At 31.5% G+C, this 27,371-nt stretch overlaps 1 protein-coding gene across 9 annotated transcripts in view; it reads left to right on the forward strand.

Moving 5' to 3' along the window:
- Window positions 1-6,380: 6,380 nt before the first annotated feature.
- Hnf4 (Hepatocyte nuclear factor 4) overlaps window positions 6,381-27,371 on the forward strand; it is a 40,860-nt gene continuing 19,869 nt past the window's right edge. For 4 of the 9 annotated variants that reach the window (XM_088030753.1, XM_088030768.1, XM_088030776.1 and 1 more), the window contains exon 1: window positions 6,381-6,626. In XM_088030753.1, coding sequence (XP_087886879.1) covers window positions 6,503-6,626 — 124 coding nt within the window. In that variant the 5' untranslated portion in view covers window positions 6,381-6,502. Of the gene's footprint in view, window positions 6,627-15,920; window positions 16,290-27,371 lie in introns of those variants that run through there. The other 5 variants (XM_088030783.1, XM_088030800.1, XM_088030792.1 and 2 more) reach the window with 2 other exon arrangements.

Genomic DNA, 27,371 nt, shown 5'->3' on the forward strand with positions numbered 1-27,371 from the left:
TGTTCATTAAGGTGTGATCTTGGTTCAAAAGCAACCGTTTTTTATCATAAATTAAACTTTTATAGATCCAGATAAGCCTTGAAACTTCAAAAAATTACAATAACTGCAATTATTCTAAATGGTGGATGCGTTGGAAAAAAATTAACATTTCGAAAATTTCAAAAAATGTCAAAAAAAATCAGAACATCTAAAAATTTGAAAAATCTCGGAAATATGGAGAGGACAGAAGTATAAAAATCTCAGAATTTAAAACAACCCTTTAAAATGTTAAAAAATAATTACCTATACAGATTGACAAACAGTTTTTAGAAACATATTTAATTTATATTTTTATCATAGTTGTCTTTAGACTCTAGTTCTATTCAGATTTTTTTTTCTCTGAATTTTCCTTAAATTCGGTTCTATTCTCTAAATTGCTTTCCATTTTCTTCAATTTTGGTTAAATTTTATGTTGATTTTCTCTAATTATTGAATTATTGTGCATATATTTATTGTACATATTTGAATATTTCTTTAATTCTCTTCAGTCTCTTTAGATTTTCCTTAGGTTCTGTTTAGTGTAGGTATGTGAAAAATATTTAAAAAAATTGTTTAGTCTTCATCTAACGCAACAACGAGCTTCACATTTGGAATCAGAATTCCTTTAAATGTGACTCTTCAACAAAAAAAAAATATGTCAATGTCAAATAAACGAGAAAAGATGCTTTCAACGTGGTATGGCCGATCTCTGAATACTGCCTATGTGTGATCTTGGTTCAAAAAAAGTCTCTTTTAAATATAAATTTAGTTTTTAATCGACCCGGGGCTCTTCAAACTCTCAAAAATTGTAAAACTTCGTGCCCACTCGTTGTAAGTAAAATTGCTAAAGTTACACTAACTAGTGATTTACAAATTTGAATTCAACATCATATTTATTCCAGCTTTAATTTCCATTAGTCCACTCTGTAATAATACACCTATATTTGGGGGGTTCAGAGGAAAAGTGGACCAAGTCCATTTGAGTAAATTTAAAAATGCACTCATTTAAACTTGTTTTACTCAGAATTTAGTCGTATTTTTTTATTGTTTTCACTATGTAAAAAATATTTGAATTTGAATTCTTGTCTTAAGGCCAGATAACATTTTTGGTTCAAACACCAAATAAACTTTTGATTGATGCATATATTAATGCAAACATTTTAATTTATGGACTTGGTTCATTTTTCCTCTGAGCCACCCATTTATAACTGCGATTCAATGTAATTTCCAAGTTTTTAAATAAGAGATAATTTCGAGTAAACATTGAAATGCATCTTATAAAATTCTAAACAGACTTAAAACGTGATTTGAGAGTGAATGAAACGTGATTTAAAATATTCTTTAATTAAACAAACATTACTAACGAATGACAAATGAGTATTTACTCATCTGGGTGACATTTAATTGATTACAATTGCAAACCATTTATTGCAAGGAAGATACGGATGTGCCACTTATTTTTCCGTCTAAAAATTGCATGCATCAGACCTTTATTTCCGTTTTTCTTTTAACGATTAATCATCCAATGACATATTTATTTACTTTTTCGATAAAAACAATTCATTACTACTTTCAAAACAAGATTTTTCAAACTAATCGGTTTATGATGTGAAGTTGAAGCTGATGAGTCATTCGTCAATTTGTTTACCTGCACATTTGGCCGACAAAAACAAGTCAGCATTTACGGTTTTAATTTGTTTTCGTAATTACATGTTTCTGTAATAATATTTTGAAAAGTTTGCAGTCAATGGTGAAGAAACCTCGAGAAAATCGCAAGATTTTTCACTCAAATGGAGCCGAAATTTTATTCTTCGTGGAGCTATTAATTCTTTAGAAACGCAATTTCTTCAAAAAATGCATATTTTAAGATTATTTTTAGCCGTATTTCCGCATTACTTTTTTTCTTTAAAGACTTTTGTGGTTATAAAGGTATTCGAAAATATCAAGTCAAACTCTAAAAGACGCTGTGAATTGGAAATGCTGTTTAAAATTTTTATTTGAAGCTTTGTAAGGGAGCAAAATAACTTTAAATATTGCGAAAAACGGCAACAGTGTTCAATTCTTTCGGTAATTATTAGGAGTATAATTTTGAGACCAGAGCAACACTTTGGTAGTTACAATTATTAATAAATCATGTAATTGGTTGCTATGGTTTGCAATTAATTTTGATACACCTGACCAGTAAAAGTCACAAAGTAGATCAAGAACCATTTGTTCTCTTCTTGGTGTGCGAATAGTCCTGGGTCCTCCATGATGCTGATAAATTTGGTTCCAATCGGCCCGTCTCACGTACCTGTTGATAAACTCGTTGAAAAGTATTTTTGGAGGGAATTTGCCAGTTAGAAAATTCACAAGCCTTACTGCCCTTTACTGCTTCTCGACTGTTTCCTTCACGTGTCGGTATATTCAGCAAAATTATACATCTTTAGAGAAATAAACACCTCTAGTTTGTGACACCTAAAAAATGTTTGACTTTTCTAAAAAAATGGTCATTGTCAGGCACTAGGCAACAATTAATTACTGAATTCTTGAAGTGAAATGTTGCCAGATTAATTTTGCGCTTTTGAGCTTAATTTTAAAAGTGCAAAATAACGTTTTGCATCAACATTTAAGGCATTTAAAGACTGTAAGTATGTAAATGTCACCCAAAACATGAACTCTAGTAGAATTTTGTAAACTTTGAGTTCATTATAAGGAAAAATTTGTGCCATAATTAGCGCCCCTTTAAGTGGCTGTAGATTTCCAACGAAGCACTCAATAATTGAAAAAACTTAATTTAGCTACTAGTTATTATCTGAAGATTCACGTAGTGAACAGTTGGTCCGCCATTTTTTGAACACCCTGTATTTAGTTTTTCGTAAAATTTTACAGAAAATGTAAACAGCAAATGTCTTTAATTTTCACCATGACTAAAACTTGTTAAAACGTGTTTACTGTCAACATTTGAACTGAATGTTCAAACATATTTCCAAACTTACGCCATTCTCGTTTAAATTACTCAGATGAAGATAGAGCAAATACTTAGCAGACTGTAAAAGTTACCGAAAGCCCACTTGGTCGTAAAACGAAAAATAATAAGAATAACTTTATTAGACTTACCTGTCAAAAAAATCAAAAAGTGGAAACACATTTTATATTTTCAGGATCTTTTAATGAATTGCTTTGTGCATAAAACGTTGTACGCATCTCTGGCCGAAATATCGATTACGCTGTTAGACGAACTGGGGAGTACCTATATATGTTTCTTTCGACCTTTTGTACCTAAATAACTATTACACACTCTTGTGTCACTTTTACGCATTAGTGCCTAAAATGTCAACTTTATACAGGTGTCCCAGAACTGAGTTAACTCATGACCCAGAGAACAAGGGAAGGTGCCGACAACAATACAGATCGTAAATTTTAATACAATAATTGATTAAGTTTAATAGTATTCGAGAAAGGATAAAAAATTAACAACCAATCCCGGAAGCTTATTCTAAAAGTGGAATGCCATCTCAATTTCCTAGGCAACGAGAGTGTAATGTTCACTTGACCAATGGATGATAGTATGTGTCCGTAGTTACCGATTTTCAAATTCTGTCCAGCTTCAGGATTGACTACCGTTTTTTCGTCTTTACTTGATTATTTTTTGAGCTAAGAAATTTTTGTTTCAAAATTTTGATTGAGAATTGTCTCCATAAGCCATTTTTCTCTGAGTTACAAACTCTGAGATATCCTGTATATCCATTGTAGCAAAAATATTTAATAATATCAATGTTTTAAAATCTATTGTAGGTACACCCTGTATAAATATAAAGTACTTGCTTACATATTTTCAGATATAGAAGAAACTGTCTTTGACTGAGTAAGAAAAAAAAAACATAAAAAGTCTAAAAAAGAAAGGTGGGAAAGACAGTAAGAAATAGACAAAAAACACAAAAAAAATGAAGAATTACAAAGAATTCAAAATCAAAATAAGAGGAATACAGGAATGTGTTCTAGCGCTAGTCTATTTTTAGCAGTACTTACCAGACGAAGCAAAAAATGTAAGGAAAAAGTTGGAAACACTAAAATTAGGATCCCAATGCCAAAGAAACAAACAGAACTAAATGCATGAAATTATATTTGCAGGTGGAGGCTGCTATACAAACTTTAGCGAAAATGAGATACCTAGATGGAATAAAAGTAACAGGATGATGATAAATTGAAATTAGGAACACAAAAGGAAGATGACAGCGACGGTTATAATAGTGGTAAAAAAACAAACACATTTTTTGAGAAAAATCTATTATATTTTTCACGATAGTCTCAAGAAATTATGATTTTTGACTCTGCAAAACTATGCAAAATGCTTTTATTTTTAGCTTCTTGCAGTGTTTAAACTTTTGGTAAAAACTTTTAGTCAGCATTGGCAGTGCGTAAAATGCTCCTGCAATGCGGCAAAATTGTCAGATTATATTAGCCATTCAGGTTCATTTAGAAAAAAAGCAATTTGGACCAACATAAAAATTTTACGCCAAAATGTTATTTACAAATATTCAAGTAATTTTTTCCACTTTTAGCATCAAAATAAAAATTGTTGTGTCGCCATCTATTAAAAGATTCAAAAATTGTTAACGACACTGGTAAAAAATAGTCAAATCAATATTGTTAAATCTGGTTTGAATGGTCTATCGGCCAAAAAGCTTTTAGTAGACAGGTCTCGCATTGCAATAATTTTACGGCTCTCTAGCAAATGCCCCAAACGTTGCTATCGAGCCGTAAACTTCCACAACAAGAATCTAACTTATTCCCTTCAAATTTTGCTGCTTTCTAAAAATGCTCCTTCATAAATCGGTAAATTCTCTGCAAGAAAAATGAGGTAATAAATAAATAACTTCTGATTTCTCTTTTAAATAGTATTTAATCTAAGCTATGGCACCCATAAAAGTAGCTAACCGCAATTAATTGTATTTCCAAGGTCAAGTTATGACTATTAAATGACAGTTGATTTTTGATACTGTGGGACACCGCGCAAAATTGTAAATATGTATCTTTGAGCGATTTCTTTGATATAATTTAGTAAAATAAATAATTATTTTATCAATTACATAATATACATACTTGACTGGTGAAAGGAAATTGTCAAATGTGAACTATGGCAAATTAAAAACTTTTCAACAGTTCCACAGTAGAAAAAAAACTAATTTTATCTAAAATCGTGCAAAAAGTAGATGTTTTTGAATAGATTTTAGTTCAAAAAGTAGCCGTTTAGTTCAGGTTGCAAACTTTCTGTTTAGATACGACCAATTAGCTGACAAATTTTATGTATTCTACCATTTGGTTTCTAATTAACTTTTTTTTATAAATTAGAAATGGAGAACAATCGTAGATAAAATGTTGTAAGATACACGTTTAAAAAGACTCTTCATGGTATTTGTGGCTTTTAAAAACACTCGTAAACTTGTGTTTTAAACCAACCACTAATGTACTTACCTAATAAAGAATGTCATTTTAAACTTGTATCTTAAATAACTTTGAAGATGCATATTAATAAGCTACACTGGTCAACAAAATTTAATATGTAGTAGAAAAGAGAATAGAATTTTCTGAAGTAGAATTGGTCGTCCGTCTTGCTCTATCGGGTCAAAACTCTTAAAAAATGATTTTTTAGATTCTAGTAAATAAATCCTAAATTTGTTTTCTTCAATATTTCTCTAAAACTTACGGAAGTAAAATTTCATCAGAAAAACATGTTTAAGCCCTGTCCTGATAAAGCGAAACGGGTTTCGAATTCAGAATCAAAAGCGGCAATTTTATTTTAAAATGACTTCAATTTGTTCTCAAAATTTCCTAATTAATGCTACCGATTACATTAAATTGACGATTTTACAAAAAAAAATTGTTGTCAAATACAGATCTAATTTATTGCAAGTCTGGAAAGTTGTCTGGAAACCAACTGTAGATAACATTTAATTTAATTAAATCCGGGTAAAATTTCACCGTTCGTCCTAGACTGGAAAAAATAAACTTTGACCTACAAAAATGGTCTCGTTTTTGACATTACTTTCGTAATCTTTATACAAATTTTATGCAAAATCATTTTATAGTATTAATCAACTGATAACAAAGAATTATTTTTAAAGTTAGAGTTATTAGAGTCTTACCACAATTGACAAAAGTAATAACCGTTTAAATAAAGTTTAATTAATTAGTTTCTTCGTTTACTACTTCGGAACCTCATACACGTGTATATTTTTAATCCTAGAATAACATGTTGTTTGCGATTCAAGCATTACCGCTTCAAAAATAGCTATCGCAACAATTCTTTATATAGTTATCTTAAAGATAAGTAGTATTCTCCTACATAAACAATCCGCCTCTAAAAATATTTCGGATTGGATTTTAATGACAGACTTAGTCATTTTAGAGACGCTGAAGAGAATGACCAATAAAGTCCTGTGCAGTTTTAAGTAGGTTGTGCAAAATTAAGTGTTTGGTAGTGCATTTCTTAGTTATCAGTATGCCATCCTCGTACTGTTCCACGAGCCCCGGAGAAATATCCGTTTCGGATGGTGAAGTCGATGGCACCGATTATTTGCTTAGCAGTACCATAAGGCTGGATGAAAATTTTTTACATATACTGGGTGAGTACAAACTAGTTTCTTTTAATAAAAATGTTAACACAAAACTAATAAAAAGTGAATTGAAGTAAATTTTGCCTCGTGCTCCACTTCACGTATTTTTATATCAACGAACGAATTGTCTTAAATTGTGTTTTAAGTGACCTACTTTGCTTTATGAACAAACATTTTCTGATTGTTTACAGTTTAGGATTATACTCAAAACTAATTGGTTTGATTTAAATCAGGCTCGTGGATACCAATTACATTCTGGACTTATTTGAAGACCACTACCTCAAAAAGTCAAAACAAAGTAGTGTTGAAAATTTGCAGGATAAATAATTGAATTAATAATTAATAATTAATAATAAATAATTGTTCTTGTGAATTTGTTTCCTTAAATCCTAAATGTTTCTTGGAACAGAACAGATTAGACTCTTGCAAAATGAAAATCAGATTATTCAATCATATGACTTATGTAAATCAAAACGTTATTTTGTAATATGGGGTCATGATTTGAGTATTGCACACAATTTAAACCTTTTTACATAATTTGTTGCCAAGTTTATTTTTTATACTCTCGAGCGTATTTAATTGTATTAAGCAATATAAAACAATGAGATGATAAGATAAATTACGATAAGCCCAGAAAAAGGATGTCATTTATTATATTTTAAGCAAAACTGAAGACAGCTTATTGTTAGAAAGCGAAATTGCAAATTTTTTTATATCCCGATTTAGTCAGATTTTCCACCCTTTGGCTTATAAAGTACGAACCGGCTTTTCTGTGAAAAACAAGTTGCAAAATGGGGTATATTCCAGCACAAGTGGTCGAACGAACGAGTACTGAATTTGTCTTCTGCAATGAGTTTTAGGTATTATTTTATATCGAGAGATCAAATAAAAACTCATCTTGTTACCTGTGAAATTTCACAGCGTGTCCTTAATTGCCACTTGACAGCTGCCAATTTTACGGTTATAAGATAAAAACTGTCTGAAAATGTTTTTCATAAGAGAACTTTTTGCAATATGAATTAAACATGACAGTGTTGTCAAAATCGTTCATTAAAAGTTTCACAATTTTCCAGTTTGACAACGTCAAATTTCTTGACAGAAACAAAAGACTGTTCCTTCAATCAAAGACATGACTTGAAATTTCAAAGCCAACTGAGAATGGATTTTTTTTGATCTCTCGGTATATTGCGATTATGTAATATTAAAAAATTTTCTCCAAAAGTCAAGTTAACACCCAACACATATAACCTTCATTCTTAATCGATTTTGCTGAGTTTTTTTTCTGACACCAAAAATGATTTTGAAATGAGCCATTCTTAAACGATTTTCGGTGACTTCTCATTCCAGTACGATTTTTGGTGTCTAAATAAAAGTCACTGAAAATCGTTCAAAAATGAAGCTTGGACTAGTATGATTTTTAAACCTATAATAACGTCATTCTAATGTTGTAATATGGAAAATATAGTCTGAGAATTGAATTAGTATATTATTATGCTAGACATCTAGACGGCAAAACGGAACGATGTTGCAAGAGTGTTTTTAAGCACGAGCACGAGGAGATAATTTGAAATAAAAAATCATAAATGCGGGAAAATTATCAGAACTTGAAAACTTTTTCGAGGAATAAATAAACAAGAATAACAAAACTATCGGCACCAAAACAAACAAATCTGTTGTAAAGTAATTGCATTAAAATCATCGGACAACAATAAGCATATTCGTACAGTTCCGGCCATTTAACAGTTCCCAAATCATTAGTATATGTATTTAAAGTAGACCCCATTGCTAATCGGTCCACTCTACTGTGTAAATTTTCGAAAACTCTTGGGTGTACAGTTAGTTTAGGTTGCAAATGTCCACCCAAGGTCACAAATTTTTTTAAAATTTTTATTTTCAGTCGCATCGAAACAAAATTTCAGTTCACTTGGAACATGTCAAAGAGCTCACCCTAATGGATTACGTAAGCTTAATTCACAACAATTTTCTTGTCAAAATTGGCAAAGGTCAAATTCTGGAGGGAAATGATGCCAACCTTGTAATCTTGGAAGTTCATTTATCACGATTTCAACCTTAAATAATAAAGAAATAAATGTCAAAGTGGACACTTGCAACCTAATCCGACTGTGACAATTTTTGATTTCAAATTAATTAATAATTAATAAAAGGTATGTTTCAAAAAAAAATTAAACAAATTTAGGTAAATTTGCGCAAGACGATTAGCTTCTACGCATGTCACAGATACGTCAAAGTCAAACGCTTAAGCTACCAACTGTCATTAATAATTAAAATTGCTAGAAGCTGCTGCGAAATTTACTTTTTAATAAGTATACCTATAATAACGAGCTCTAGTATATAGCATATTCACGAAAACGAATCATCGCGTCAAAACAAGGAATTCTGTGTAAAAACCGGCCAGTACAGTTTTTGTTGCATTCCTATTGGATGTTTCGATGTTGGCGTTTTCACCCTTCAACGCAGTGCAGTTTGCGGAATTTTTATAAAAGTGAGACTTAGGGGAACATGCACTTTCAAAGAAAAGGCTAACGAAAGCTCCCAGTTGCTGCATAATAAAAAATGTCATATAACTTATTTGTAAAAAAGATAATATCTACATCAGGTGGCGTACAAAAGACTTTCAAGCCCAATATCTTTGTTATTTGTAAACGGATGTTTATAAACTAAGAAAACTGAAGTGGTAAAAATTAATTTGATGACAGACAAACGACACACTTTTCTTAAAAATGATTAATTTAAATGTAATTCATATAAAATTAATGGCATTTTATAAAGCGTCCAGTCTAACATGCGTTCGCTGAAAATGAACCGTCTAGCAGGTCCAGTTTCCAAGAAAAAAAGCAAAAACCAAGCTAACATTTCCAAAAGCTACGAAATCATCGGCGGCTATGAAATCAAAGACAATTTTGAAGATCCTGAAATCTGTCGGTAATTAAAAAAATTTTTAAGAATTATTAAATATCTCGTTAGCACATTTTTTAATTCACATTTTTATATCATTTTCATGTTTTTGGGGATAAAAGGAACATAATAGGTTAAGTTTGCCACCGATTTCTGAATTTTGATTTTTAAAAAACGTAGTTTTCGGCATTTAAATCACATATGGTTAGCACTAGATTAAAACTGATTACCTTAATTTGAAGCGCTCTGTTTCCTCTACATGTACAAAAAATAATTTTTATAACTTCATAATTAATAGCGGATTTTGGGTCGGGACACTAGTGTTGGCTATTGACAACAATGAAATGTGTACGGCAAAATTGTCTAGCGTAATTTTCACTTTGAATTCGAAGCGCACTTCTGACAGTGACAGTAGTTAGTTAAATTCGGCTAAACATTAAATTGTAGTCGAAAAACATTTCAAAACTTGAAGAAAACCGGTCGCTAAGAATAGTGGCTACTGATTAGTAAGAGTTGTATAACTAATATAAAATGTTTAGAGAAGAACTCCAATGCTCAAAGTCTGATTTACATTATAGAAATTAAGAGGAAAATACAAGACAACGAAAATAGTACATTACGCAACGTGTGGGGTAAGAAGCCAATTACGCATGAGGGGAAAAATTGTACGCGAGGCGAAGCCGAGCGCTATAATTCCACGAGAGCGTAATTGGCCTTACCCCCGAGTTGCGTACTATACTTTTTCTACGACTTGCTTTCCCGCAGCCGTGAAATTTTTGATAAATTACACCTAAAGTTGAATTTTACATGATTTTTATTAAGACATTGTTAATTCAAACATTATTATAAGAAACAACTCAACAAGAACAAAGAACCATTTTCACAAATTATGAACAATTTCACAATGTTTTTCAACTCCTGTTATAGTAAACTATGAATTACTTGAATCCATCCGATTGTCTCATCAAGAATTCCCGTAATTTCTCGTAATTTGCAATAGTAACGACGTGTTTGAAGGTTAACGTAGTCTCAACATTGAATAAAAAGCCCATAGGGACGAAGCAGGTTTGAAATCTTATTTTAACTTGCCAAAATACGCTAGTAAAACACTCTTGGAGAAGGACTGCACTCCGCCGCCCGCACGTCAGGTCATTAACTTGCTATACACCGACTCAAACCGCTCTTTTGACATTTTCGACATAAGATTATCAGTTGCACTAACTGCTTGTGCCGCAATTTTGAGGGTGTAGCTTGTAGTTCACACTCGGAGTCACTGATCATGATGAAACACACCAATACAAATTGCAAATGTCAATTTTGACAATTTTTTATGGCATCCACAGCAACTGCTATTCCTCTGTACTATTATGTAATTATATATATTACCCACTGGTCATTACATTGCAGTGTGTGTAACCATGGATTTACTTTGAAGGACAACCGTTTGTAATTTGTAGATTACTATAACAGGAGTAGAAAAAATCGTTTACATTTCGGTGTCGCCAATAATAGTAAGTATTAACATCTATCAAGAATTAATTAAAGATTTCTTCCAAAAATTAAATGAATGTTTATGCTCAATTTTTGTACTGCAATATGTATATCTAACTTTCAATTCTTATGGTTTTGATTCGGTGTCATAGAAAAGGTATAGTATACAACACGTGTAAAAACTTCTCAAGGCTGGAACGCATACTACTTGTTACTTTATTATCTACTGTTAAACCACAATTGCTTTATAAAATTTAATTATGTGTCAAAATTATGTACTCAAAATAATTACATTATTACGTAATTTTACAAATACCTCTGAGTCCTGACCTGGCGGGCTTCGGATTCAGAATCAGTCGTGAATTCTACTTCTTTTTGCCTGAATTTATTGGTTGACTGGTAATTTGGTTGATAAAATATATAATTTACAGTCTTTTTTACTTCTTTAAATATGTACTATTTTGAAGATATTCTGTATGTATTGTAATAAAAAAATGTGAATCAAGTTTTGCAATAACTCTATAAGTAAATGAAATCACAACAATAATTCATTTAGTCATCGTAAACTTAAAGATTGCAAGTAATGTTTGTGTTAGATAATTAATCAACGGCGTTATTTGTAAAGTAACGAAAGTTTCCAAGCTTTGATAAACAACTCTTGGAATTTTTTTCATTCGTTCATGTCAGAGACATTGTAATACAATTAAATTTTTGCAATGCTTGTGGACGTCTCGCATTCAGAGCTTGTTGAAATAATCTTATCACTTATCAAATCACAACTTATTACAAGTATTTTTGTCAAGATTTCTTTTTTTCATTTTATCTCATATGTATTAAGTACTTGTCAATTGCAGTTGACAGATTTTGATAGAAAGTGGGATTTTCTGGAAATTTACTGTTCTCAAGTCGTAAAAAAACATTTCACCAAAAAACCGTTAAAACATTCAAGTAATACGATAACATTTTATAAACAATAAAAATGTATACAAAATTTTATATTTGGTTGCCTCCCGAGAGATAAGCGCGAAAATTATCTGTCTTGGCATTATATTTTTGATAGTGACAAATGGACTGGGACTACCCGGCTAGCGGTTTGCTTTGAAAGTTATAAGCCAGCAAATTACTGGGTCATTCTAGTCAAGTATTTTGGGTTGCGTTGAAGTCAAGTTCGTTTTTATTATTTCTTAAAATAAATAAACTATTGCAATATTTAATCGCGACAAAACTACATGTATGTATTAAGCATTGGCAAAGAATGAATAGTAAAGAGAGCACGTAAATATTTATGTATCGCACATGATGAAAATTAGTACGAATAAATATGTTGTGTTTGAGTAAATTATTTGCTTAAAACCGGTGGGTCAGAACCCCATGACCTAATAGATTTCAATCTTGTTAACTTTATTTTGACTACCCGCATAATCTCATTTAGGAAGGGATTAGTAATCATTACAATTAAATGGTCTAACTCTATTTTTAAAAAGAACTGACAATCTAAGATATTTCTTCTGTTATTGACAATAATATAATTTCTATTATTCTCCAAAACGCTCAAAGTTTTCGATTTTGTCAAATAAAAAAGTCCTTGGCTGATAAAAGCTCGAATGTGGCGCTTAAGAAGATTTACCACTTCTACGTGTCGCTGACACCGGAAGTATTCTATAATAGAAATTTATTTTATACCCAGAATTTATTCTAGATTCTTCATGTCACTGCTCATACACCAAAAAAATGCAAGAAAAAAATTAAAATAGCGTTTACGTTTACAGTAATAATTTAATTTTTTAAATGGCAGTACAGAAGCCTAGTTTGAATCTTTTACGTCTGTTTAGATGGCTTACTTTTGTAAATTATAAATTTCGTAACCATTATCGTTGATAAATATTTAATTATGCTAAAGACACATTTAAAAATTGTTACATTTTTAGTCAAAAAAATAGTATATTATATCATAATATATACATTATATCAGCAAAAAAAACCGTTGTGTGGGTCTGTTCGAGTGTCTAGTCGAACGTAGTGAAGGCGAAGCACACAAGCAATTTTTGGTCAGAACGACATATACGATATATTTTTTAAATGATTGTGTAGTTTAAGAAAATTACTCTCTTTTACTTAAAAAAAATATTCGTGGAGAATCACAGTGCAATAGAAATATTTTTATAGTTGCGGTAGAGCTGTATGCATATGTATTAAGTGCTTTATCTGCTTAAACACAAAAGTGAAACTTTTCCCTTGATAATTAAGATAAACGAAAATCTATTTTTTGACGTTTCAAAAAAAATAATTAGAAAGTATTACGTACCACAAGATGGACTTAAGATTTATTCTGTAATGTAAGCTTACAAAAAAACTAAAATATTTCGTTTAAATTATGCAGATAGCATGCTGTGTTATTTACACAAAAAAAAATTATTATTCAAGACAATTTTTCCACTTTTAAAATAAAATTAGAATTATTTTGTTGTGCACTATCAATTACAAGATTCGAAAATGCCACTTTTGAACTTTTGACGAGTTACAAAAACTTGCAGTTGTATTTTTGGTTGCCTATAAGGATTTGCTGAAATTAAAAAAAAAAACGAAATAACAATGTTACAATCAAATCCCCATTTTATTTTGTTTGAATTTAACTTCTAGTTATGAAAATGCTTTTCTATGGAAACATTTCATTATACAGAATGTTCGGAAAGTCGCGCTCCATCGTGACACTGTATCATAAGTAACAGAAAAATGTAAATGTAAAAAATCTTTTATTTTTCAAAATATTATGATGAATTAAAAAGTGAAAATTTAGTCAAAAGTAAAAAGTCAAGATCAATAATTTCAAATTTCAATGCATTAGGTGGAAAAATGTAGTGCAAAAAGAAATTTAAATTATTGAGTGCGCAGTTCAGCAATGTTGCCAATTTTCTTTATTTTGTTTGCGAAAACAAAACAAGAGAGACTTTTTTAGACATTTTTCCCACTTACTCTCTTTCAAGGTGGTGCGCGACTTTCCGGACACCTGTATGTAAAGGAGTAAATCGTCAGCTTAAGCTGCTAAGTCCATTTTTAAACAAAATGTGTTTTCAATTTTACAAAAAGGATAACAGCATGGTACAGCGTTAAATCCTTTTATGTGTTATTATTTCAGAATTAAAAAACATTCTATTTTCATTCCTCAAATTTTCAAATCCCAGATTTGACAATAAATATGTAAAAAATTAAAATTTCTCGACCTCGGTTAAAAAATGGATTTAGTAACTTAACGACCTAAGCCGACAAAATTGTTTTCCTTTCAAAGTTTTTTAAGTGATGTCAGACAAAATAAAAGTTGCCATCACCTCTGAATCAAAACAATAGCGATACTGTAAAGTATGGCAATACAGAGGGTCCATTTTATCAGTCATGCCCGAATTTTTTTTGCATAGGCAATCTATAATACACATTATAAAAAATGTCACTAAAAACACTATTTTTGAAAAATAAGTGATCATAGTAGAAGATTTCACGACGAAAATGACAACAAAGACGTCAAACGCCAAATGAGCCTCACAAATTTACTAAAATATACAGACTGTCCTAGAACTCGTGCCCCAGAGAGCAAGGAAGGTGCGAACAGCAACACAGATGGCTAATTTCAAAACAAAAATTGATTAAGTTTAATAGTATTCGAGAAAGGATAAAAAATTAAGAACCAATCCCGAAAGCTTATTCTAGAGGTGGAGAAAAAGGTCATCCCAATTTCTTAGCTTAGCCAACGAGTGTGTAATGTTCGTCTGACTAGTATTACCGATTTTCAAATTCTGTTCAGTTTCGAGATTGGCTACTGTTTTTTCTTTTTTAAATCGGTTATTTTTTGAGCTAAAAAACTGTATTTCGAAATTTTGGTTCAGAATTGTTTCCTCCATAAGCCATTTCTCTCTGGAGTGAGAGGTCTGGGACACCTGTAGTAAAAGATTAAAATTTTCTTTTGTTAAATGCTTTTTTTACAAAGAATGGATAAAATCTTTCAGATGTCAGGTCAGGTCAGGTCTTTCAGAAAATTCAATTGTCATAAGTGATTTGTCACAAATTTTGCCGTAATTATTGCGTAAAATAGTTACCATTTATTAGAAAAAATACGACGAAGTGGTCTGTGGAACGTAAAATGTGTTGCCTACACAAAAAAGTAAAATGTGAACAGATAAATGAACGCCAACTACTCAGGGATGCCAACCTATTAAATTCGCCTCATTTATAATATTAGAGGTATAGTATAATTATGTTATATGAATAAAAGTGTGTAGTAAGTTTGTTAAAGAAGTGTTAATTCCGAACTTGTACCAGATTTGTTTTTGTTGGTCTATATTAAAACATTTGAAAGATGGATATTGATTACCATTGATGCAAAAACAAAGAAGTTACAAATATGTTATTAAAAGTAACCTATCAAATTTTAAGAGGACTGTTTGTCAAAAGTTGATCATAACTTATTATTATTAGGCACTCCCAGCTGTACATCACATCATCGTTATCAACTAATCACGTTATCACTATGAAAATAAATTTCAAAATAATACAAGGAAGTGGAGATGTGTGTGTCGCAACACTACACAAATTTGAAAATCGACAAGTCTAGCAATTGGGAGATTATTTATTTAGTTACCTAACTCGAGGTAGATTTATATTTGTTTGGACGCTTCTCCTGTAAATGACCTATTTTTAGCCAGCGGTGGGTATATAATTGAACATTTCTAGTTAATAGAAACTGCAAGCTATTTCGAGCAAGGTGTATCAACAGGTGCGGAAATAACTTTTGAAAAATACAGTGGTACCACAGAATTTCGAGTCCTGTAATTGATTACACAGTCTGTTATTGGTTGTCGAGTCTGACGTCATAACACTTGTACTGATAAATGAACAAAACTGGTGGGTCGTCCCCGTGCTAACGTATCACCAAGAAATGCGAACAAACATCGAGCACACTTCGTAAGTTACGAACGAATACGCTGCGATTATACGCAGTTTGCGGTGAGTGTGTGGTGCGGTGACGGCGGTGACTTGGCAGAATACTTTTAAATTCGATGTGAAATACACGCCTCTGTTAATGGTTTTTATGATGGTGTCGCTGTAATCTAGTGACCTAAGCCAGCTACCAAACAACAAGGGAGCAACTGATATTTATAGACTTATCAGAACTGTTTGGAAAGCAACAGCCAAGTTTTTTAAGTGAATAACAGCGTGGACAGTCCCAGTGTTGAAACTATAATTCAAACACAGCTGATATGGGATTATATGAAGGTATTTTTTTCATTACTTTTCGTATTATTTCGCTGTTTACAATGCAAAGACCTCAACTTCGAAACTTTAGTACTTGCTGTGTAAGTAGAAAATCATTATAATTGCACTTAACTACATGATTGTTTAACTATCAAGGACAAGGCTGATTAGAAATTTAGCTCCTTGTTTATTGAAATAAACATCGAAACTGAATTTATTGCCCGGAAAGTCAAATATGCGCGCGCTTTTCCGAAAAAATGGTAACACGCGGCCTAACCGAGCGAAACGTCATGTCATCACTGAGGGATTCCGGAGATTCACTTTGTTATGCAATGATTGACCAAAGTCCAGCGTTATTTCTGGAAGAAAATTCTATTTTAAGTCGCACGTGACATTTTTTTTATTCGAAAACTGCATCGTTGAGATTTATTACCTCGGAAAAACGGACACTTTTTTTACCATTTACTTTTATTTAACGTAAATACAGTAAATGCTCATGTTTTCTTAGGCAAGATTAAAAGATCAGTTTAAGATATTGACTGATGTTTATATGATGGCTTTATACATGTCCTGTCTATTATAAGCACGAATGGCAGATAAATTTTATAACACCAATTTAATAACATTCGTGATATGTTAACTACGAATGCGATGTCGTGACAGAGCTGCATTTGTAACCGGCAGGAGAATCTTCATTTTACCCCTTTCGATCTTTTAATTGTCACAAAAATTACATATTTTACTATTGGGAAAGGTAAAAGCCCAACTCATTTACCTTCAGATCATCTGTTTAAGTATTCAAATCTAATTTTTTTCACCTGCTGACACTTGGCATTTTTGCAATTTAAATGAACTAAAAATTAAGTGCCACTGTCATGAGGTGCGAATAGACTTTTACCAAAGTAAACCGACCTAAAGCAAATTGAGCAGTTAGTGACGACGTAGGCAATTAATTACTAATTAATAGGATATGACTGTCAGTAGAACAGTCACCGATTTATCTGCATTCCCGTTCGGCGGTTTCACACGCCTGGAGCCTACTGACGTCTGTCTAAAGTCATATCCATGCTATTCTAGTAGGCATTCTATTATTTCAACGTTGGTAGTATTGGACCAATTTTTGACATTTCCGTCTTGTTATTAGTGAAACGTCAATTCATAATTAATCTCAAACTGCCAGAACAAACACTTTTAACACAGAAAACACAGAGATGACAAGCGAACTTGACATTAGTTCAGCAATTTCGTAGAGTTCGTATAATTTACAACTCTTCTTACTTCCAATACCTGCAAACTAGGAATACCAACCTATTTATACCGTAATTATTGAAATTTAAGTAGCATCTCTGTTCGAAATACCAAATTTTAAGTTTTTGAGCTTAAATACCTACCATTCCGATCACATATAAGTTAATTTATTAATTTATCAAACGTTTTCCAAGTTTTGAGTTTTTTTTCTAAATTTTTCAGAATAATTTGATGTGATAGATTTTAGAAAGTTGAAAAATGATTTATTATCAATTTTAGTCATGATTGTGAATAAAATAGTATACAAACCGAGGCGTACCGAGGTTTGCAATTTAATTTTTCTAAAATTTTTAAAAAAATTTCAAAATTCTTTAATCCGATGGATTTCTGAAAATTGAAAAATGAAGCCTTTATATGTTTTAGTCATGATTGTAAATAAAATAGTATACAAACCGAGGCGTAACTGAGGTCTGCATTAATTTTTTTCCAAATTTTTGATAATATTATCTACATAGAAAGTTGGAAATTTTAACCGTGATTCTAAAATCGAGAACTTTTTTCTCACCAACACTATAATTTGAATTTTTCCCTCCCGAATTCTCGTTAATTTGAAGCCCTTCGTAAAATTCAATTGCAACGTTAAAATCAGATTTTACAATTTTTTCGCTCTCATCTCTGATTGTTTTGCTTATTCTAACTATTGTCTGTTTGCCTTTAAACTCCCGTTTATTTGAATGTTTTTCTTCCCTTTCTCTCGATTATTTGAATCACACTATATTTTGAACTCTCGATAATTTGAACTTTTCGCCAGGTCCCTTGAGTTTCAAATTATCGAGAGTCTACTGTATGTTATTCTATTTTTGAATTGCCCGTAAAATTGATATCAAGTTACACACAGAAAATGAAAAATATAAAGTTTTCTGCGAGAAATCAAAAACCTGTTTAATTTTTTATGAAATAAATTGAGATAAAAATCTTCAGCAGGACTTTTTATGATAAAAAAAACTGTATAGAATGCCCATGACAATGTTGACATTACTTCTGGAAATAGTTAATTGTGTTAAAGGATCTGCTAAACAATATTTAATTTCGTGACGCAATATGCGTTAATTTTATGACAGTTTTAAATTTACCTACACTTAAATTTTACAGTCACAATTTTAGGAATTAATCAAATTCGGGTCAGTGACCCGGACATCAATAAGAATACAGAAAATCATGTTATCACATTGAAAATGATAGATGCATAGTCAGCAATTATAACCGTATTACAAATAAAAAGTTTGGCTGAATAAAGATTGTTTGTGTGTATTTAACAAGTGAAAAAAGAGTTCAAATGTTCATAATAATTGTTAACATTCATGGGGGCAGGTAAATAACCATTTATTTTTATTCTAAAATATTCATGAATTGAAAAAATACAATTTTTAATGTATAAATTCACAGTATGCCCGTCGTTTTTAAAGCAAGTCTACATATACGTCGTAAACAGTATTTGTGTCGTTATCAAGTCATAAAGACAATTTAAAATAGTTCATGTCAACAAAAGTTGAAAAGGCCTTTGATTTTTACAAATGTTGGCAGCTCTGTTGTTTGACAGTTCACTTCATAACCTCAAAATTGTGAAGAAATGGTGTGACATTTAAAAAAAATCAATATTTCGTTTCTAAATATGAGGGAGTGAAAATCCTTCTTCCTTTTGGCAAATTTTATGTCTTTAAACACCTACAATTAACATTTACAGTTCAACACATTGTTTCCACGTGCATATTGTATAAATTTCAGTCATTAGGTGCACTTGTTTGAATGCGATTTTTTTTCAAGAATAATATTTAATTACTAGCAATTTCCATTATAATTACGCAAAACCTACCTAATGGTCCGAAAAAACTTTTTAAATGACATTTTCATAAAGGAGTTTAAGTGTCTGGTTAATTACAGTAGGCTTAAATTCGTCCTTCATAACATAATGGGCATGCATATGCACTTTAAAATGATTGATTAGATTGTTTAAGTTTTACTGTAAATAACGCGTTTCTTCTGTATCTGTACGGTGTATGTTGTACTTAGTGTTAGTACAACAAAGTCTTGCAAGATAACTTGTCCCGAAACTACAATAAAGTAGTTCAAAAGACCTAAAATTAGTATGTAAAAATTAATAGTTTTACCTGCCTTTTTACGCGAAGAATACCTAATAAACGTTTGCGTATTAAATTAGCGTTCTATTTTTGACATTACAAAAAAAATGGTGTAAGGGGTGATTACAGTATTACACATTTGTAGCTCAGTCAATTTTTTATTCCTTGTTTTAACAGTCTTCGTCGTATTTATTTTGTTATGTTACACTGCGGGATTAATTACCTCATTTTTTCTACATAATTTATTGGCTTCTCCAGGATGTGCCAGACGTATTTACCACATTAGAAGAAATAAATAGAATTTGGCGTCAATGTTAGCCAAGGGGGCGTTGATTTTTTTTTATGTTGGTAGAACTTTCATTTCAAGAATCGTATATTTCAGTTAATTAAACCTTCAGCTGTCAAAGAAATGTAATGCGAGCCACTTTTTTTCATAGTAGGCGTTGAAATCAGTGTTTATTATTTTCATTTTGGGATTAGTTTAAGCGGGAAATTTGAATTATGCTTCGCTCAGACATGATTTCTGTGTCCATCTCTCTCTTTCATTGCCTACTCATAAAAAAAATTATATAGCCATTTATTTTTTTTATAATTCGATGGTTTTTCACCCAATTCGAAGTAAATTAACAATAATATCGAGGTTTACTACGTACCAGACACAGTTCAGTGTTTTTTAATTAAATTTAAGTAGTTTTCGAAGTGCTGTCAAGATAAAATATCGAGATGAAATAAAAAATTGCATAATGAAATTATCTCCCTCATGTGTCAAACATTTTAAGATCAGGTATTCTATGAAGCTTATATCTATAAATAAAGTTGGTATCAAAAAGAGGTTTTAAAAATTTGTCATGTCTTGATAGTAGGCTTTACAAATCACAGCCACTCAAGGTCACAAATTGTAAAATTATCATCGTGTAGTTTGTGATTGTTGCAAATGTTGCAAATGTTGCAAAGGCGATGTAAATTGGGGTTTTGTAATACAAATAACGATCATGTAAGTTATATCAATGTAATATTTCAAAATTTCTTTGTTACCGTTTTAAGCAGTTACAATTTCTCTTCACATGGAACGACGTTATTACGTAACCTAAATACACAACAAATTTTGTGTCAAAATGGTCAACTGTCAATTTCTGGGATACCAACTTTGTCATCTTAAAACTGCTGAAGTTAGTGAATCAAGATTGCAAACTGAAATAAACAAATAACTGCCAGAGAGGACATTTGCAACCTTAACTACCACCTCAATTCTTTAACTAATGACATTTTAACCTAACATTTTGGATCTTTACATCTCTGTATCATAGAATCTGTCATCCATCTGTCAAAAAAGCATTAGTGTTACCAACTTTGTTTTTATTTCAATCAACGAAATCCTGTGCAACAGATTCATTTTAAAGTCAAGGTCCCATTTACTAATTTACAAGAACTTTCATTGAGACTTAATGATCCTTCATTAGTCGTTTTTGCAAATTAAATTCAACGCAGGCCAATAAAAACGGCGTTTAGACAGTTCAGCCGTCAGTTTACGATTGATTCGGAAAAATATCATTCTTGACCAATCAGAACTTTCGAAAGTCAAATTTGAAAGCGAACACGGCTACCAACATGAAAAAATGCAAAAAATGTAACCTTCAGATATGATCGGATACGGAAACGTTTCAATGCTGCCAGCATGATAACAGTTAACAGAATTGTCACACAAAAGTTTTGACAGAACAACCAGAGCTACCAACATGCTTAAAAGCAAAAAAAGACATTGTGAAATTGTAACGAGCTCGCAACAACGTTTTTTTTAGTTTATTCCCTTCAAATGAAAGCAAACATTCTTATTATTATCTACACAAGTTGAGTTGAAACAAGACATTCTGCTTACTCTCAGATTACGTAGTTTAAATATTAAATTAGTAAAGAATTTCTTGACGTTGTCGCATTGCCATTATATGCAAGTCAATATTGATAGGAGGGCAAATATCACTGCATCGAATAAATATTTTGAGCTACATCACGGAACCAGTTTGGAGATCTCCACTTTTTTGTAACGAAACCGCTGGGAAATTCCACTTAATTGGTTTATCAAAATGATGGTGAATTGTTATTGTGAAGAGTAGTCATTCGGGTTTTACATTTAAATTGAATTATAAAATAAATTTATGCCGGAGCAAAAACTCGGACAAATTATATTCGAAGGCTTCAGAAAACGTGTGTAATAGTAATAATAACTAATAAAACGTCTTTCAAATTATGTTTGCTTTGTTATTCGAAAACTTCAAACATTACGTAAGAAGATGAATAAGTTTTTTTTACCTCAAGAATAGTTGAAATTAATTTGTCACTCAGACATTCCGCAGTCAAATGGTAATGATATCTTACAGTTATCTAAGAGAACAATGAATTATTGTTAGTTTAATACTTATCAAACTTGCTCTTCGTAAATAGAGTTATGGAAATGTACGCTTGGCTCGTTAAAAATATCCACAGACGTCGCTTTCGAATGTTTGAAGTTATATTTTTTCACGTCAGTTGCGTTAGCATAAAATTCCACATTTTGAATATTTATGGTAGCAGCAGAACTACCAGTTATCTATGCGTCATTATGTGTCTCACTTCCTTGAATTTTCGGAGAATTCACAGATGACGATGCGTGCTAAAGTTCACGCCGTCTTATCAATAATTTTTGCAGACTGATACACCTGTCCGGGTCAAAATTCCATCCAGCATCGTCGCTCCGTATTACTTTCAAAAGCAGGGGCGTGACATGACGTAACGGTTTCGTCACAGCTTTGATAAACGTCACGAATACGATTAACCGCGTAGTTAGGAGAATGGTAATGGTATAAAATCGCGGCGAACCTTTATAGAGTGTCCAAAAGTCAAACCGAACCTACCACAAGGAAACTCCGAATTGAGTTTGGACTCTGAACTACTTGAATTGTAATTGACTTAACTGTTTTTAAATACACCCGCAGTCTGAAGAGAGTTGAAACTCTCCTAGAATTGCCGTTGCAGCTAGAACTGGTTATTTTAGCATTTAAATGCGTTGTTTTTTGTAATTAGTACATCGCATGGGATGAAAACTACCGAAGTGATGCTATTCACGTGATTTCGTGTGGGATTTATCTGAACTTTTAAATTTAGAAAACAATAATTATGACTCAAGTTTAATGTGGTTATCAATGACAAGACGACACTGCATGACTTATGAATATTTATTTTTCCGCTGTTTTGATATAATTTACTTGACTTGACTTTGAAATGTGTAAAACAAGTGGCTTTTTAATTAGTGCTTTTACAAGGTAAGAATAAAGAAACACGGGCAAATAAATTATCTGTCATTCTCAAGATATATCGATTGAAAGAAAACAACGATTTAAATAGACAATGCCTCAAATTTTCCACTTCTTTATATACAATGATATGATTCACACTTCAATGACATCCAATTTCGATTAAAGTTGAGTAAGACGCAATGTCAGGTTGGTTAACCCATGATAGCAATATCACGTTTACCTAATCTATTGTTTTATTAGAATCCGCCTGGGTAAAACTGTCTTGACGCGTTATTGATCAGTAATTGCTTTTATTGATGCAAATTAATATAGGTTGTCTTTAAATCGTTCCTAATTAGGGTACAATAAACTTGGGATTATGGCAAAGCTAAACTTTTATGGCACCGCTGTAACCTACAACCTGAGTGGTTGTTTCCATGGAGATAGCATTGCGTTATTGAAATTTTCATACTATCTTATCGTATTTTGAGCAAACAATGAGGTATTGGTCTTATTGGTATCGTTTTTCCCAAAGTGACCACTGAACGAGGATTTTCGTCGCTAAATTTGTCAAACATAAAGTGTGGTCCAAAAAGAATGGTGTCCGAGTAGACACCGACGTGTAAAAATTTTCGACTGTTGATTTATTTTCAATTCATTTTCATTCGTTATTGAACTTGAGATCCTCTCGTTCAACTTTTTTAGCTCGCCCAGTTTTTAATTTATTTTTTTATATTTTTTTCGTTAAAGAATTGAGGTTATCTTGGAAACAAAAATGACCTCGTAAAATAAAAATCACCAAATACTATGACAATTTGGTTCACAAATTCACTTTTGGTGTCGTATGCAATTTCAACGCATGACTGAAAAAATCGTTTCTGTCACTTTGACATTTTGATAATTGCTAATTTTGAATTTGAGATGACAAAACGTCAGACAGGTAGATACACATGGGGTCATAGAATTTCGGGCAAGATATTATACAAGGTGTTTATAAATGTTTCTAGCATCAAGCGTGGCTTTGGAATTGTACACTATTGTGAATATAACTGTCACGAAAATTATTTATAATGTTATTTCTCAAAACTTACTTTGCTTCATGTTTGAGGTTAACTGCAAATGTCAGTTGACAAATCGAAACCCACATTTGTAATGATCGGCAAATGTCTTTGACATTTCACAGCCACCCTTGATGCTAGAAACATTTATAAACACGTATCATACTATGTTGTCAAGAACGTTAGTATAATTGCTGCTTTAACACAACGAAACATGCGAAATGACAGTTGCAATTGTCCAAAATTCCATGATCGCAAGTGTACTTCAATCAAAATCATCGTCAAATTACGTTTGTTAAAGATTTACATGGCGCAAAATTTGAATTCTTCATTTTGTTTTGGTACTTTCTACTTTCCGACAACACCAAACAAACTTTTTTTTTGTCGGATGTTGTGATAATTTATTGAACTGAATTAATTACACGGTATTCAAGCATGATAATCAATTATATGCATCTCCTGCATTCAATTACTGATTGCGATTTTCACTGCTCATTCTTGTGATAGAAATAATTACAAGAATTCGATAAAAAATAAGATTGGAGACACTTGTGTTAAATGTTAAGTAATTTTGATAGATTTCTTCAAAGCACGAAATTGATTCGCATGGTGGTGCTAATTTAATTACCATTGTTGAAAAATATTTACATTAAAACTGCATTGAGTATAATCAAAATATATGCAAATATATTTTAACCCGTAGATTTTGGGTTAACATCACGAGAAGCAAAAATTTTTAAAATGATTAAATTAACTTATGTCAATTGCAGCCCTGCTAGTTAACCAGTTTGAATTTTAGAATATACATATGGCAATGAATATATTTAACCTCAAACTATTAAAAATACGCTTTGACAATCTGACATAAAAGACAGAGCTGCCAACAGATTTGTTTTTCAAGCAAGCTTTCGGTGAGGTTGATCACTAATTGATTTTCAATGATAGCATTGTTTACGTGTTTCTTATCATATTAGACAGCTTTTGCAAATTGTTCGCCAAGTTTATTGTAACCTTATCGTATAACAATTTTGCATAATTATTTCTATAAAAATAAGGTTGGTACTACATTACATTACCGATTGGAAAAAAGTCCCTAATAGTGCTGCCAACACAACATATCAATACAAGGTGTATTAGATCATAAATTATCATTATTAGGAGTAGGTATTATCTTTAGTAAATAGTAATTAATGACAAGAAGATTACGAAACATACGTAAATGTTTTATACAACAATTGTTTTACATATTTAGATTTAATTATGAGCAGACTCGTTACGTTGATGGTAAAATAATAGTCCCAAGAATTTCAAAATTCGAATTCGCAGTTTTGGCTTTGGTAAAAATTGCATGTCGTAACTAACACCGACCGAATTTTTAACGTTACTATTTGCATGGCCTACATATACATTTTTACCGGACATTTCAATACGAATGCAAACATTTCTGAAGACACATGCACTGGTATAATTAGCCAAGTGAAATAACAATTCCTTTTTAGCCTAATTTGTTTCTAGAAGCATTGACACCTGACAGATGTCTAACCATGAAACATTGAATGAAGGTTGATTTTAATTGTAAAAAATAGTTAGAGAAGTTTGGTTGCACGATTCTGTTGCTATTAAGCACCACATGAATTTTGTGTTCTCTTAAAATTATATGGTTATTTGTTTCACGTAATTTAAGAAGCTGCTTAATTACCGTGACTGCTAAAATTATTTTTTCAATTAGAGATATTGTTTATGTAAAGTTGGTTACTTGTAGACATTAAGAATTACAACCTCTGAACAGAATTTTTCAAAATGTGACATTTAGAAGTCACCTTCGTGACAAAACTCGTTCCAAAGCCTACTTTGAAGCTGTTTTTAGTGTGTTGACTGTCTTAACTGCGGAAAATAATTGGCAAGTGGAGTATTTCGAACGCCGCAGATTGCGATTGAACATTTAATTATCGACAATTTGTATAACAATTTATTCTTATAACGATCCTAAATGACTATTAACAAGTCCAACGGTATTTCGTACGCACAATGAATACCATCGTACATATGTTTCCCAGTATTGATTAATTAACGTGTTTAAATTCAGGTGCATTCTCAAGAAACCAGAAAATAAATGCCATGAGCTGTGGAGCATTACAAAATAAACATTCACTTTTTTGACATAAATAAAGCTTCATACTTTAAGAGAATTTTAGATTTTTCAATAGTTTCTCAGAGAATGATAAATACTATTTATAAATACACAGATTTTTTGGCACAAATAAAGTGTGAGGAACGAACAAGTTTTTGAAAACCCTGACCTGTGTCTAATCTCTGAGCTCATTTTCGGATTACGTCAAGACACCAAGAGGTGATCAAAGCAAGCGTTGAAATGTGAAAAGTGTCACGTCAAATATTTTGTGTAATTTTCATTTAATATGTTGCAAATAAATGCTTCAAAAATGAACACTGACGTGATACTCTGCGATCAAAAACAAAACTCATTCATAGTTGGCTTTGGAATTTCAAGTCATGTCTTTGATTGAAGAAACCGTCTTTTGTTTCTGTCAAGTGATTTATTGTTGTAAAACTGAGAGTTTTGCTGTCGATTTAAATAACCTCGTTTACATGCATGCAGTCTTAATAAAATCTACAAAAACCGCTGAAAGAGAGATGATACGGTGCCATCTTATCTGTAACTTATCCAATAGAGAATGAAGAAAATTGTAGATTTATCATATTCTTCGACATCTCATCTTTTATCTTCCCAATGTCAAGATATATTAAATTTCAGTTGATTTATTATTGGCATTCGTCCTAATGTAAGACCAATAATCTCTCATTTTTCTTTTCAAGAGGGGAAAGTTCATTTGTTTGTCATTCTGGGTAACTGATAAGAACTGACAAAGATAAGGATATCGATAATATTATATTGTAATCTGTATACCTATTGTCTTTGTGAAAAGCAATTTGGTACTTAATAAAGAGTAAAACTAAATATACTCAAGTGGATCTATGATATACCATACGATCTAAAAAACAACGTAGAAACAGAGTGAGACAGAATTGCCAACAGAATTCAAAATTCAACGCCACTGATCATTTTTATTCAATCTTAATGTCGTAGTAACCATGGCAATAAGGACAAAAAAAGCAAAGGCCAATCTTTATCTTTCATTTTGATGATCCAATTAGTGTAAATCAAAGCAGCCTTGAAAAACTAAAGTTCCGAAAACGTGTGCGGTAGAACTGTCAAATTTTCTTGACAGTTATGACTGATTTTACAGTTGCAAATGAAATTTTGTTTCTTATGAGTTTCCTTCATGAAAAATGTGTGATCATACGATATAACCTGCAAATTACAATATAATAGTGTACACAAATGCAGACCAGTGTGTCCACTATAATTTA

Source organism: Gnatocerus cornutus, chromosome 1, assembly GCF_029298725.1.
Source record: "Gnatocerus cornutus isolate USDA-ARS CGAHR chromosome 1, icGnaCorn1.1, whole genome shotgun sequence".
Lineage (NCBI taxonomy): Eukaryota > Metazoa > Arthropoda > Insecta > Coleoptera > Tenebrionidae > Gnatocerus > Gnatocerus cornutus.